General features: G+C 43.5%; 1 protein-coding gene across 10 annotated transcripts in view; it reads left to right on the top strand.

The window, feature by feature from the left end:
* The window catches only part of CHD8 (chromodomain helicase DNA binding protein 8), a 57,621-nt gene that overhangs the window by 4,747 nt on the left and 38,122 nt on the right, over positions 1–14,752 (top strand). For 3 of the 10 annotated variants that reach the window (XM_032622383.1, XM_032622380.1, XM_032622378.1), the window contains exon 2: positions 13,395–14,452. In XM_032622383.1, coding sequence (XP_032478274.1) covers positions 13,610–14,452 — 843 coding nt within the window. In that variant the 5' untranslated portion in view covers positions 13,395–13,609. Of the gene's footprint in view, positions 1–7,389; positions 7,489–13,394; positions 14,453–14,752 lie in introns of those variants that run through there. The other 7 variants (XM_032622382.1, XM_032622379.1, XM_032622388.1 and 4 more) reach the window with 5 other exon arrangements.

Here is a 14,752-nt window from a genome sequence, read left to right as displayed (position 1 = left end):
GGGGCTACTCTTCGCTGCAGTGCGCGGGCTTCTCATTGCGGTGGCTTCTCTTGTTGCGGAGCACGGGCTCTAGGCACGCGGGCTTCAGTAGTTGTGGCGCACGGACTTAGTTGCTCCGCGGCATGTGGGATGTTCCCGGACCAGGGCTTGAACCCGTGTCCCCTGCATTGGCAGGCGGATTCTTTTTTTTTTTTTTTTTTTTTTTTGCGGTACTCGGGCCTCTCACTGCTGTGGCCTCTCCCATTACGGAGCACAGGCTCCGGACGCACAGGCTCAGTGGCCATGGTTCACGGGCCCAGCCGCTCTGTGGCATGTGGGATCTTCCCGGAGCGGGGCACGAACCCGTTTTCCCTGCATCGGCAGGCGGACTCTCAACCACTGCGCCACCAGGGAAGCCTGGCAGGTGGATTCTTAACCACTGCGCCACCAGGGAAGTCCCCAGTGTTTTATTCTTCATTGCTTCCACTCAGTACCCAGTCATTCTTTGTTTATTTACACATTAGTTCTTCTATAAAGTGTAGTGCTTCTGCCTGTCTTTCAGGTATGCCTCCTGTTGGGGGGACCTTTTCCTTGAGGAATTAAATATATATGGGTAGTGGTCACTTCCATTCACTGCTTTCCTGAAAGTCATGGGAGTCAAAAGTTGAGGTACCTGGGTCTGGGCATGTGAGCTACCAAGGGACAGCCTAGTCATTTGGAGAACTGTAAGTTCCCACAGGCAGGCATTGTGAAGTAAATGGAGTATTCAGACACTGGCATCGTTCATACAAACACAAAAAATGATTAATTGAATTACCTGCCTGTTGGCCTAGCCACCGTGCTGGTTGAAGTCTGTTCCGTGGTTTTGAGGTTAAAGGGTTATACTGCTTTCTCAGCACAGTAGTACTAGTCCTTTGATCCTGCCCAGCAGTCCTGCTATTCTAATTATGAAACTTTTGCATCTATTTTAGTATCCCACCATTCTGCTTAGCAGATCAGCTCAGCCAAACCTCTAAGGAGTAATTTTGCTTTGAGAGAAACCTTTAGTGGTACTGTTTTTAAATTATTGGACAGGGAATAATAAACTTTTTATTTGCCTACTGTATGCCAAACATTGTACATTATCTTTTAATCTTCACAATAACCCTGGAAATGTATGTGATGTTACTTTCATTTTACAGAAGAGAAAAAATAAGACAGTGAGGTTAGATCATTTAACCAGGAGTAGGACTCTGATCTGTCAGACTTCAAAGCCTCATTCATTATCGTCTCGCTACATTTAGAAATTCAATGCTGACCCCTGGAGGAGAACTGTCTTTGACCACAACATTAGGCGAGTAGGCATTCCATAGCCTGTTAAAGCTGTGTCTTTAGCAGTTGTAGAATCTTGAGAATGTAAAATTTCTTTTTGTCTTTGTATTTCTGTCTGTTAAAAGGAAAAAAAAAAAAGGAATAGTTTCTTTTATTTAACTTAGTTATTTTGAAGATAAGATTATGTGAAATATTTCAAGCTCTACAGGAAAATCACTTGGTCAGTCTTGCAAAGAACTCAGGAAAATCACTTGGTCAGTCTTGCAAAGAACTCAGTTTTTTAGCCAATGCAAGTCAAACTAGCCAACTGAATTTTCATCAGTCCCATGTCGCTGGGTCACTTTTTGTGCCTAGAGGCACAAGTGTGATAATAACAGTGTTTCTCCCCCAGCCACACATACATTTTTTAGCATAAATGTTGCAGTGAAAACAATCCCTCATAAATAATTAAGAGTTCCCTAGTGGCCTAGTGGTTAGGATTCCCGGTTTTCACTGCTGCGGCCCAGGTTCAATCCCTGGTCGGGGAACATTGTGCAAGCCATGCAGCGTGGCGCCCCCCCCCCAAAAAAAAAGTAAGTAAATATTTATATTTTTCTGTTAGGCTGAAAAAATATATGTATACTTGGCCCAGTTAAAGTAGGGCATGCGAGGGTGGTGTGGGAGAGCATAAAGAGGAACAGGACTCTGTTACCTAAAGTATATATATTATGGCGGGAGGGCAAAATGGGCAAAGGGGATCAACTGTATGGCAATGGATGGAAAGTAACTTTGTGGTGGTGAGCACGCTGTAGTGTATACAGAAGTAGAAAAATAATGTTGTACACATGAAATTTATGTAACATTATAAACCAGTATTACCTCAGTAAAAAAAATTATGTATATCATTATTTACGCTGGATGTCCAAAAGTGGTGTCACACAAGGTAGATATATTAATTCAGTTAGATATTCCTCATCTAGAACCTAGACTATTATTTTGAATGGTGAACATGTGCCAGTGAAGAGGAACTCCTCCAGATCCAGTCTAACTTGACCCCAGTGATCGTTAAAAATTAGGTTCTTACGTTCTGTCTTCAGACTTAGACCAAAACTCCAGAGTTTTACTGGAAAAAAATCTACAATGAGGCTGACTTAAGAATGAATCCATGCCCTATTTTTGAGTCATATGGGTATGGTTTCATCCATTCACTTCTTGCCATAGTTTCAAATTGGTCACCACTGAGGCTTTATGGTCCCAAGCCTAAAGGAGATAACTAAAATTTCATTGCTTTCAATAGTGATTACCACACTATAGAAAATAGTCCTTTATGTGTGTATTAGATGCAGCTTCTTTTACTATACCTGAAAGCTGTGTCTGCTACAGGTCCTAAAAAGTGAAGACGCTTAAGATGTTGTGATGCCTCTTCTGAATGTTTCTGGTAGGAAATGTGCCACTGCCTGTTTACTATCTCAGCAGTCTGGAGAAGCCCTTGGTTTTGGTCAGATAGCTCCGCATTACCCCTCCACAGCCCCACTACCACACACCTTTGGCTGGAAGTTGAAAATGCATCCCTTCACAGAAGTACACTGAGTGCCTTTTACCACCTGATAAGCCAAGGAAATATTGTAATAAGTCATACACAGGCCTTGCCCTTGTGCAACTTGCATTCTAATATGGGGGTGAGGGAGGATGGATATCAAACAATGAATTATATAATGTTATTCGGGCTACTACAAAAGAGAAATTATGGATGTTACAAGAGAATTTGTAATAGGGGCATGTAGTCTACACCATAGTATAGTTGGGTGGTTAAGAGTGTGACTTCAGGGCTTCCCTGGTGGCGCAGTGGTTGAGAGTCCACCTGCCGATGCAGGGGATACGGGTTCGTGCCCCGGTCCGGGAAGATCCCACATGCCACGGAGTGGCTGGGCCCGTGAGCCATGGCCGCTGAGCCTGTGCATCCGGAGCCTGTGCTCTACAACGGGAGAGGCCACAACAGTGAGAGACCCACGTACTGCAAAAAAAAAAAGAATGTGACTTCAGAAGCCACATTGCCTAAATTTGAATCTGGCACCACTTTTCATTAGCCGTGGAATGTTGGGCAAATTGCTTATCTTCCTGTGCCTCAGTTTCCTCATCTGTAAAATACAGTTATTTCAAGTTTAAGAAAATTGAAACTGCTGATGCATTTTCATTGTTTAGAAGAGGGCCAGGTACGTAATGTACATTCAACAAGTTTGGCTGTTTTTTGTCTGGGAGCTCAGGGAAAGCTTTTCTTTGAAATGACGATGTTGAAATGAGCTTTGAAGGATAAGTAAGAATTAAATAGGCAAAATCGATGGGGAACCAGTTAGAAGGCGATTGCAATAGTCCAGGGAAGTGAGGATGGTAAATTGATCCAGAATGGTAGTAGGGGCAGAAGTGGATGGATTTGAGGGATGTTTAGGAGGTAAAGGTAGGATTTTAAAATATTGGATAGGGGTGGTAAGGAAGAGAGCTTCTGGTCTCTACAGTCATGACTGAATAGGAGATGCTGGAGGATGATTACCCTCTGTGTGTGTGCGCGCGTGGTGGTGTGGATGGAGGAGACTACCAAGGAATCAGTCTCCTTGAGGTAATAAGCCTCTTATAGGGAGAGTTGGATGAGTGGGTCAGCCAGGGAGACTGGAGAGACTACCAGGAAGAGCTATTGGGTAAGCAAGTGAATAAACAGGCCTGGAGTTCAGACGTCTTGCCCAGAGATATAAATGAGAGATGTAAGTATATAGATAGTTTGTTGAAGAAAATAATGAATTGAGACCTTGTACGTGAATTAGACATTCTTGAAAAGAAAGTATAGAATGAAAAAAAAAGGCGGCCTAGGACCAAAGCTTGGTGAACTTCAACAATTAAAGGCTGGTAGAGGAGAAGAATAGCAAAGGAGAATTGGCCAGAGAGGTAGAATGAAAATCAGAAAAGTGTGGTGTCCTGGAAGCCGTTCAAAAAAAGTGTTTGGGCAGCGGGGGTGTTTCTGAAATCTTTATGACCCTTCCTTGGCGCCCTGAGAGTTTTAATTTAGGTCTCTCACGACTCAAAGTTGGATGCTAGTGACTTAGAACATCTATAGCAGGTTAGGCTGACTGAAGCTGGTTAGTTGAACATGATCTTTAGACGCTAGAATCTGAAGTATAGTTATTCTTGGGGCTTCCTTGGTGGCGCAGTGGTTGAGAGTCCGCCTGCTGATGCAGGGGACGCGGGTTCGTGCCCCGGTCCGGGAAAATCCCACATGCCGCGGAGCGGCTGGGTCCATGAGCCATGGCCTCTGAGCCTGCGTGTCCAGAGCCTGTGCTCCGCAACGGGAGAGGCTGCAACAGTGACAGGACCGCGTACCGCAAAAAAAATAAAAATAAAAATAAATAAAGTATAGTTATTCCTGTTTGCTGTAAATTAGATTTAATGTAGAGGAAGCAAGGGTTACAGTGCATATTCAAACTCAATAGATATTAGCCTGCTGAAATTAATGAATTATTTTGAAGGCCATTCATGTGGGTGGTGATTCCCTCTAAGGCTGCCTAGCATCTCCAAGGTAGGTAGAGACACTGGGAAAAAGTTTTTTCTAAATAGTCTATCCAGCAACATTCGTTGAGTACCTCCTAGAAATAGTGGTTACATACCAAGAAGTGTGCGAGATGTTTCATTAATCCTCATTAATGGCCCTGTAATTTGAGCCCCCTATGTACAGAGGAATGAACTAGACTCAGAAAGGTTTATTTACTTAGTGGGACAGAAATTTGAACCTAGATCCCTCTGACTTTAAGCTCATCATACCTCCACATACAAATATAACTAAAATACGAAGTAGAAGATAATTATCCCCAAAGAGTACTTAACAAAAGTACTATGAAAGCTCATATGGGACTGGTTACTCTTAGCTTGACAGTGAAAAGTAGAGATGCATTAAATCCAATGGACATTTTAAAGTTCTTATATTATTGGACATTTTTGCTTTGTTCAATGCAATTGATCGCTCTTTCTCTCAGCAACACTCTACTGTCTTTGCTTCGGTGATATTGCACTCTCTGCTTCTCTAGCTTTGCCTTCTCTACCTGCTTAGTAGGTGTGGCTTATTCTGATTCTTAAATCCTGATGTTCTCTTGGGTTCCTCTTTAGCTTTTTTCACCCTACACCGAAAATTTCAAATTTGGGGGTTTCCAGCTAAGTGTCTTTTCTAACGCATAGTGTTTAAAACATTAAAAAAAATTAGTTGTCTGCATTTAAAACCCAGAAGATTTACATAAAACTCTGTATTTCTGGCTTTTGAAAAACCTGAAGTTCTCTTTCAATCTTGGATGTGTGTTTCCATATGGCAACACTTAACTAGAGCTGAATAGCAGCTGCTCTCTTTGGAATGGACATCCAGTTCTTCACAGACCCCTTACATTCTCTGTTGTCTCCCCAACAGTATTGGTGCAGTGTTTCATATACTAGCTCTGATTACCCAGAGTAATTACCTAGGTAATCTCCACTCTTAAAACTACTATTTTGATACTGATAACTCTGTCACCAAGGCAACTTTTATATTTATAATCCAACCTTTTATTGAATATCACTACTTAACATGCTATAGGTAACTCAGACTAAACATGGCTGAACTCATCTTTCCCTGTAAACTCTAGGTTTTACCAATGTTTATCCCCTAACTATTATTCCGCTCTGGCCTTTCCTTCCCATCATTACCTTTTGAACCAGATTGTTATGATTCAGGCTCTAATCATCTTGTTGGTTGCAAACAACAGAAATCATCTTTTGGCTAACTTAAGCAGAAGGGGAACATATTCGAAGGATATTGTGTGGCTCACAAATCAGTGGGAATGCTAGGGAATCTGATTTAGAAAATGATCTGAAACCAAGGGAAGTTGGAAACATGGAGAATGTGGCCAGGATCATAGCACTGAACAGTCTATGATGCTGCAGAATTCCAGTGTCTGACATTGCTGAATATTGTCTAACTGGTTGGTTCTGGATCTTTGTATTACCACTGCAAAGTCAAGGTTTTCCACAGCAGTGTCCACTTAGACTAGGCTAGGTCATGTGCGTACTTCTTCTCCGACAGGAAGAGGAGATGGGACTCTGCCCCTCATTTTAGTACCCCCACCCACCCATCCCAGCTCTATAGTGGGGATTAAGATCCACTCTTCCATTGAAGACTTTTAACCTTGTGCTATTCTCCCAATATAGGAAGGGGGAAGCAGGAAAAAAAATCAGCAAGCACCCACAATACAACTCTTTTCTGGACTACCACAGCAGCCTCCTGACTACTTCTGTGTCCTCTGTTACATCAGCCCCCAAATCTATTCTCTATCAAACAGCCAAAGTTAGCTAACTAAAATGCATTTCTGATTATGTCGTTCCATGTTTCAGTGGCTCCTCATCCACCTAGAAGAAAATGCTTTAACATGGCGTTCAAGGCTTTTTCCTTGAAGGATCTGGCCCTTACCTATACCTTCAATCTCATCTCCCTCTGATTTCTTCTTTGTGATTTACACTTTAGCAAGACTGAACTTCAGAGCTACTTAAGAGTTTCCTCTACACGTCTCATGGCTGTTTTTCATTGCTATCAAGAATGCAGTTTGGCTTGTGGCAGAGAGAGCGCTTTATCTTTTAAGAGTAAAAGGCCCCATGTTCCAGCAATTGGGCTGACTCACTCCCATGATGGACGGAAGATTTGGCCCCTTTTAATGGGTCGTGGGAGAAGGTGCAGTCACTACAGCAGAGGAGTTGACAGTGCTGCTAGAAGGCAGGGGATTCAGAGGGAGGCGGAGTTGGCCTAGTGTGGAACCCTCCCTCCCGAGTTTACGCTCTTTGGTGTGCAGAAAACAGTGTAGGTGGTGGGGGAATTTAATCGCCAGGACTAGTTTCCCGCAGCTTGAGACGGTTCTGCTGGCCAGGCTCCTTTTTTTTTTTCAAGCAAGCTGCAGGCTTCGCTTCGGCCCTGGAAACCGGATAGGCCTCTCCGTGCGCTCTCAACCTAACCCCGCGGTGGCGGGGGAGGGGGAAGCTCTGTCTAGTGCCGCCCATTGCGCTGTTTTGCGTGTTTGCCTCTGTGGTGAGTGGCAGTGGAGTTTAGCCAATGAGGACGCGGGGCGGGCAGGAGCATCAAGTTAGGCTGCGCTGGAGGAGGGGGAACTGGTGCTGGAGAGACAGCGAGAGGGGCGAACCGGCCCCCCACGGCCGCTGCAGGTAAAGGCACCTCTCTTACCTTGCTGGGGTGAGGCACAGCTCTTTTTCTACTTAAGGGCTAGTCGGGCCTTCCCGCCTGTAGCTTCCACCCTCACATTGCTCCCACCCGGGCATCCACACCCCCCCACCCCGCATCTTCCCGTCTTGGCCATCCCCACCCTGGAGGGCACCCCGCTAGCTCACTCCCTCAAGAGCATGTACCTCACCTCCATTTTGGGGGCTCCAGTTGCCCGACATCTGCCTCCTCTGCTGTGTGGGCCTTACTGGCACCAGCCCTGGCAGTATGAGCAGGTAATGTACCCGGGTCCCCGCCACCCCCGCCCCCAGTCGCGTCTCCCTCTCCGTCAACCCCGCACTTCCTTACCTTGCCCCTTCCCTTACACATGAGTACATATAATTTCTGTAGTTTCTCCTTTACCCCTTGAACATACGAACATGCTTTTAGCATTCATAGTTGCCTATTTTGCTTTCCCTGTTTATTCAGAAGGACTCACTTTACCAGCCATGTTTGCCCCAAATGTCCATACTCCTGATTGAGGTTTGAGTGCTTTTTTCTGTAATTGGGAAAACAAAAACAGAGTAGCCGCACATTTGGAATTGAGAATGGTGAAGATAGAGAAAATGGCCTAGGATCTCGACCTTCGTGAGGAGAATCTCCTGAGTGGCTCCAAGTTAATAGCTCTATTTCTTATGGTCTGTGTCCCTCCATCCTGATCCTTTGCTGACCCTAAATTGTGATTCTGTTCACCTTGGATGTTTATTTCCAATTTCTTTATAAGATTTGAGACCCTTTGGGTTTCACAAATGTCTCCATGATACAGTTTTTAAATCCTCCTCTTTTAAAATTATGTTGGTGATTTTCATTTTAAGCCTTCTGATTTATTTTATTATCAAGGGGTTTCTTCAAACTGCTTCTACCCATCTTGTTTCCATATCGTGTTTATGTCTGCCTGCCTGCCTATGCTGATCCTCTTGAAAGGATACAGTTTCCAATAACAAGATTAATACTTTGAAGTAAAATAGTTTGTTCTTTGAGCAGTTAGAGGTTAAGTGGGCATGGCTGCTACTTTCTAAAAGTGCATATTAACCCCCCAGAAAAGATCAGTTTTTGTCAATATGGCATTCATCTGTTATCTTCTAAGAGGATGGATAGTACAGAGAAATCTGTAAAGGGAGAATGGATGTCTGTAGTTCAGTTTATATAATTTTATGTCTTAGACAGCCGGACTAATTTCTGTTGCAGTGTTTCTCATCTGTCATAAACAATATGATAAACCATAAGAAATCTTATCCCATCACAGAGATGTCGATAATCCTTCCAAACCAGGCATACTTCTTTTTCTGCCCCCCACCCCTACCCATGTTGTCCAGTTTTATTGAATATAAATAACCTAAACAATGAGATGTTTTCCTTTTCCATTTGACAAATATAAAATTATAACACCAAATGCACATTTTCAAACTTTGCATACCTTCCATCTCCCAGTTGAGAATCACTGCTTTGTTGAAAAGTATGGGGAGATTGAGATGGAAAAGTATAGAGTAGAATTAAAACTAAGTCTTTTATGATTGGACCCACAAGTTGTTATTGAAATGGGCAAGGGTAGGAGACACGTTAAAATAAGAACAGGAGAGTTGGGACTCTAGGTTTCTAAGAAAACCCAGAAGAATTACATTAAAGATGATAAAGCTGCAAAAAAACATCAGTTTATGTTTATTTCAAGGGAAGGGAGTAGTTTCTCCTTAAAGAAGACGATGAGATGAAGGGCTTTCTGTAAAGAATTCCTCTGGCTTGTTATTTGGAAGTTTTAGATGGGTGGCCTTGGATTTTAACCTTAACTTACTAGTTCTACTTCTCCCCCTCTCCCTCCCTCCCCCCCCAAGATTTTCTGTCGTTAGTCTACTCATTAGTTTGGAATTATGGAAAGTGATTAAGTGCAACCATCAAGCTCTCTGTCTTTCCTTTTGAGCATATACATATGTTCCTCTTTGGGGCAGTGGTAGGTGAAGACTGGCCTTTCATTCTCAATATGATTAAAGTTTGCTATGATTTCTTTATCTAGGCAGTTGCTTTACTTAGGGATATATTAAGGGTTTTGTATATTTGAGTGCTTAACATCTATTTATTTAATAAATTTATTTATTTATTTATATCTGGCTGCATTGGGTCTTTGTTGCTGCACACAGGCTTTCTCTAGTTGCAGTGAGCAGGGACTACTTCACGTTGAGGTGGCTTCTCTTGTTCCGGAGCACAAGCTTTAGGCACACGGGCTTCAGTAGTTGTGGCTCACGGGCTCTAGAGTGCAGACTCAGTAGTTGTGGTGCACCGGCTCAGTTGTTCCCTGGCATGTGGTATCTTCCCGGACCAGGGCTCGAACCCGTGTCCCCTACATTGGCAGGGGGATTCTTAACCATTGTGCCACCAGGGAAGTCCAACATCTGTTTATTTTTATTACCAGGGTTTGAACCATGGAAAGAGAATTCTACCAAGCTCATCTACCATGGGGTAGATGAACTTGGTAGAGTAGGCCAGACATGGGTATAGCCAGGATAACCCATAAGTAGGAACAGAAGGAGGGGTGAAGAAAGTTGGAATATGTTTGGAGAAGGTTTATTCTTTTGAGAGTCAAGGACAACTTAAAAATGTGAGTTAAAAAAGAAGCTGGAGACTAGGATTAAAAAAATTGTACGAGATGAATTAGGTCAGTAGAGGTGAGTTGATGGGATGGGACTGAGAAGTAGTGTGACTTGATGCTGTGGCATTAAGTCAGTGGTGAGGTTTTTAAATTATTGGGCCCCGACTGACCCAGGAGAAGCAGAAATTTGGCCCAAAAATTGGGAAGGGAGATAAATGATAAGTGCATTGACCTTTAAAAACTTATACTTGAGTCATATGGAAGTAAGGAAATATTTCAGAAGCTATTAGCCTCGTTTCTCCCATTAAAAAATGAGATCTCTCTCTCTCTCTCTGACGTTGGGCTGTTGTGGAGGGAGGGAAGGAAGAGCATTTGGGTGAATAAATAGCAAGGATTCCTGGAAAGGACAAAATACCCCATGGAAGAAAAGGCAGGTTATAAACTATTATCAGCATAAACTTTTAGTTAGTGCAAACTTTCACTGTAGTTTTTATATTTTTAGTTTTTATTTTTTTGCAGTATGCGGGCCTCTCACTGTTGTGGCCTCTCCCGTTGCGGAGCACAGGCTCCGGACGCGCAGGCTCAGCGGCCATGGCTAACGGACCCAGCCGCTCTGCCGCATGTAGGATCCTCCCGGACCGGGGCACGAACCCGTGTCCCCTGCATCGGCAGGCGGACTCTCCACCACTGTGCCACCAGGGAAGCCCTCACTGTAGTTTTTTTGTGACATTTAACTGTTAGATATTTAGTGTAACTTCTCTGACAGTGAATAGGAGGTGAAAGATAATAGGTGGCAAAGTAGGGCATAACTAGAAAACAGCTGATGGTAGTGTTGAGAAAATCGATACAAGTATTGAGTAGATTTTCATTAAATTAAGAAATACCCATAACTTTAAATTTTTATTTATTTATTTATGGTTGCATTGGGTCTTCGTTGCTGCATGCAGGCTCTTCTCTAGTTGTGGCGAGCGGGGGCTACTTTTCATTGCGGTGGCTTCTCTTGTTGCAGAGCACGGGCTCTAGGTGTGTGGGCTTCAATAGTTGTGGCACGCGGACTTCAATAGTTGTGGCACACGGGCTCAGTGGTTGTGGCTCACGGGCTCTAGAGCACAGGCTCAGTAATTGTGGCACATGGGCTTAGTTGCTCCGCAGCATGTGGAATCTTCCCGGACCAGGGCTCACACCCATGTCCCCTGCATTGGCAGGCGGATTCTTAACCACTGTGCCACCAGGGAAGTCCTATCCATAGCTCTTCAGATCACCATTTTGAGTTACTTTGGGGCAGGTGTTAGATAGGAGAGGCTGGAATGAGCTAGTGGAATAGCTTAACCAGGAGTGGGAAGTGATACGGACCCTGGTTGAGATGTGAAGGGTATACAATTACTGAAGCTAGGAAGATCTTGTTTAACATTGGTGGAGATGCCACGTATGCTTTGTAATTTTGACTGATGTGCCAACTACTGATGAGTCTCTTCTCTTATCTATGTCTGATTTTCTGGGCTACTTACCCACATTATATTGTTTTACAAGGATAACTGGAATGGGTTAAGGAAAGGGGAAAAAAAGTTCGGGGGTTGTGTGGAAGAGCCTTCTTCAGTCAAGTCTGTACTGTGTAACTGACAAATTTCTCCTCTGATATCTTCTAAAAGTTAGGAGAAATGGTGTTATCAAGCAATGCTTTTCTGGATTGACAAATATTGATATCATATACAAAGAGCAGATACTACACTTTCATATAGTTTAGTTAGGTGGTGATGTACTTATAATTCCTTGTCTTAGTTTTTCCTTTTCCCAGCATTTTATGAACTTAAAGCCCCAGATGTGGATTTAGTAAACATAATTTCAGTTATTTGTAGGACAGTTTTTCAAGATAGGAAGTATTCTGCTGTTTCATCTTGGAATCAGGAATAACAGTTAGTTTCTCTAAGGACTGAATGGTTCATTCCAGACGCTGCAAGCAAATACTTTAATTCATTAAATTTTTTTTGAGTAGCTATTGTGTATGTGATATTCTTCTGGTTCTTTAGGGATCCACAGATGAATAAGACGTGGTCCCCACCATTCAGAAACTCTTCTTTCTCGGGGAAAGAGGAACTGGGCCACCATGCAGGGTTGTGCAAGGTGTGCATTGCAGGTGTTCACTGTCATCATAGATAATATGTTTAGTACGACAGTTTTCCAGCAGATGGCAAACAAGTATCTTGAGTAGGCAGCTTTTTATAATTTGCACAAAAGAACCTTTTGGGCCTTCAGAGGAAATGGACAAGAAACTTACCATTTTAATAAAATGTTAAATATAAGTGCTTTAAATAAGGTGCAGACAACACTGTGGATATTTAAAGAAGGTGAACGGACCAAGTCATCAAAAATTGCTCACCTTATGGAGGTTCAGGGCTCACCTTGTGGAGTAGAAGACCTTTGAGGGTGTCAGAAATTTTAGCTGGAAGAGAAGTTTGGGAGGAGCGTGGTGGGGATGTTCCAGGAAGAAACTACAGCATAATAGGCAAAGTCATGCAGATAGGAATGTCATTAAGGGAACTGTATTTTCTAGTTGGACTGGAATGTAGGGTATATATGGGAAGTGATGAGAGCATAGGAAATGTTGAGACTGAAAGTTGGGAATATAAACTAGAATGAAATTGTAGAATTCTTTGAATCTCTTGCAAAGGAAGTTTTTGATCTTAAATATGAGAAAGTGGGGAGGGGACGTCATAACAGAAACACTATGTATCGATTCATTGATAGGTTAGGTAGAATGAAGTTTGTGAAACTTCCTGGGTAAGATTATACTATAAGCTTGGTTAAAGGTGGTTATTTTTGCCAGTCGTAAGTAAAAGTATCTAAAATACAAGGGAAACTTACAAAATACAGTATATCCAGAAGGCTTTAGCTATATTCACTGAAGTATTGCTGGTATATTGTTAAGTTCTGTCAACTTACGAACCTGAAATAGAAGGTGAATGAATGTTAAATTTCCTGATCTCTACCTAAGAATGATAATTATTAAAAGAAATGGACAGAGATAGCTGAATGATCTTGACAGACAGAAGCTTCAAAGTGTGTAAGAGCCCCAAAAGGGTGTTGGATTGTTTCTTTTTTAGTTTTAGTTTTAAAGCAGAAATGTGGATGTTCTTTCCGCTGTGTCTCTGTCCTCAGATTACCTCACATTTCCCTCTTCTCTTATTATTTTGATGCTATTTGATATTAAGGCTAGAAATTTTCCCTGAGGTCACCTACTTTGCTTATTTGTCATTTGTCTTCCTACAACAGGAGTTCCACCATCTTCCTCTGAAGACCTAGCCATCTTGCTCCATGAAGGTCAGGACAATCTGACATGCACTTGTTTCTTGCCTCTTTACCTGAAGAGTAGTCCTCTTCCATTGTGTACATTTTTTTCTTAATAGGGGAGGGGAGGGGAGAGCCATTACCCCCCCTCCCCTTCCCTCCCTAAACCTTGGGGAAGTAACCCCCATTGCTTTCCCAAGATGGCAGACCCCATCATGGATCTGTTTGATGACCCAAATTTATTTGGCCTGGACTCTCTTACTGATGACAGCTTCAATCAGGTTACACAAGACCCTATTGAGGAAGCCCTTGGACTGCCAAGCTCTCTGGACTCCTTGGATCAGATGAACCAGGATGGTGGAGGTGGTGATGTGGGGAATTCATCAGCAAGTGACTTGGTCCCCCCACCAGAGGAAACAGCCCCCACAGAACTTCCCAAAGAATCGACAGCTCCAGCTCCAGAATCTTTAACCTTGCATGATTATACCACTCAGCCCGTCAGCCAAGAGCAGCCAGCCCCACCTGTCTTACAGACACCGACGCCAACGTCAGGACTTTTGCAGGTCTCCAAGAGCCAGGAGATCCTGAGCCAAGGGAATCCTTTCATGGGTGTCTCTGCCACAGCTGTTCCCTCCAGTAGTGCTGGAGGGCAGCCACCTCAGTCAGCCCCTAAGATTGTTATCCTTAAGGCCCCACCCAGCTCCTCAGTCACTGGTGCCCATGTGGCACAAATTCAGGCCCAAGGTATCACCAGCACAGCTCAGCCCCTCGTGGCTGGCACAGCCAATGGTGGAAAAGTCACTTTTACCAAAGTGCTAACCGGCACTCCCCTTCGACCTGGTGTTTCCATTGTCTCTGGTAATACAGTGTTGGCCGCCAAGGTCCCTGGGAACCAGGCTACTGTTCAGCGCATTGTCCAGCCCAGCCGACCAGTAAAGCAGCTGGTCCTACAGCCAGTTAAGGGTTCAGCTCCTGCTGGAAACCCTGGGGCCACAGGGCCCCCACTGAAGCCTGCAGTTACACTGACCTCTACACCTACCCAGGTGACTTGAGTGAAAGGGGGAGGTGAATTTTGGTTTAGTAGAGGGCCCAGCAACTGTGTGAGAGCAAGCACAGGAGAGCTGTCTCTAGGAAATCCTGTTTAAATTCCATCTTTACTTTTTATCAGTTAGTATTGACAGCATTGTATTTATCACTTACTAGGTGGAAGCAGTTAGTGTTAATGTATTTTTTTGAGCTCTTACTACATATTCACACTGTGCCTAGCTGGTGCTGAACAAGATAGACACAGTCCCTGTCCTTACAGAGCTCACAGTCTGCCAGGAAAAACAGACCTTAAACAA

This window comes from Phocoena sinus, chromosome 2 (genome assembly GCF_008692025.1).
Source record: "Phocoena sinus isolate mPhoSin1 chromosome 2, mPhoSin1.pri, whole genome shotgun sequence".
Lineage (NCBI taxonomy): Eukaryota > Metazoa > Chordata > Mammalia > Artiodactyla > Phocoenidae > Phocoena > Phocoena sinus.
Note: the sequence above shows the minus strand (reverse complement) of the source record. Positions and strands in the feature narration are given on the sequence as shown.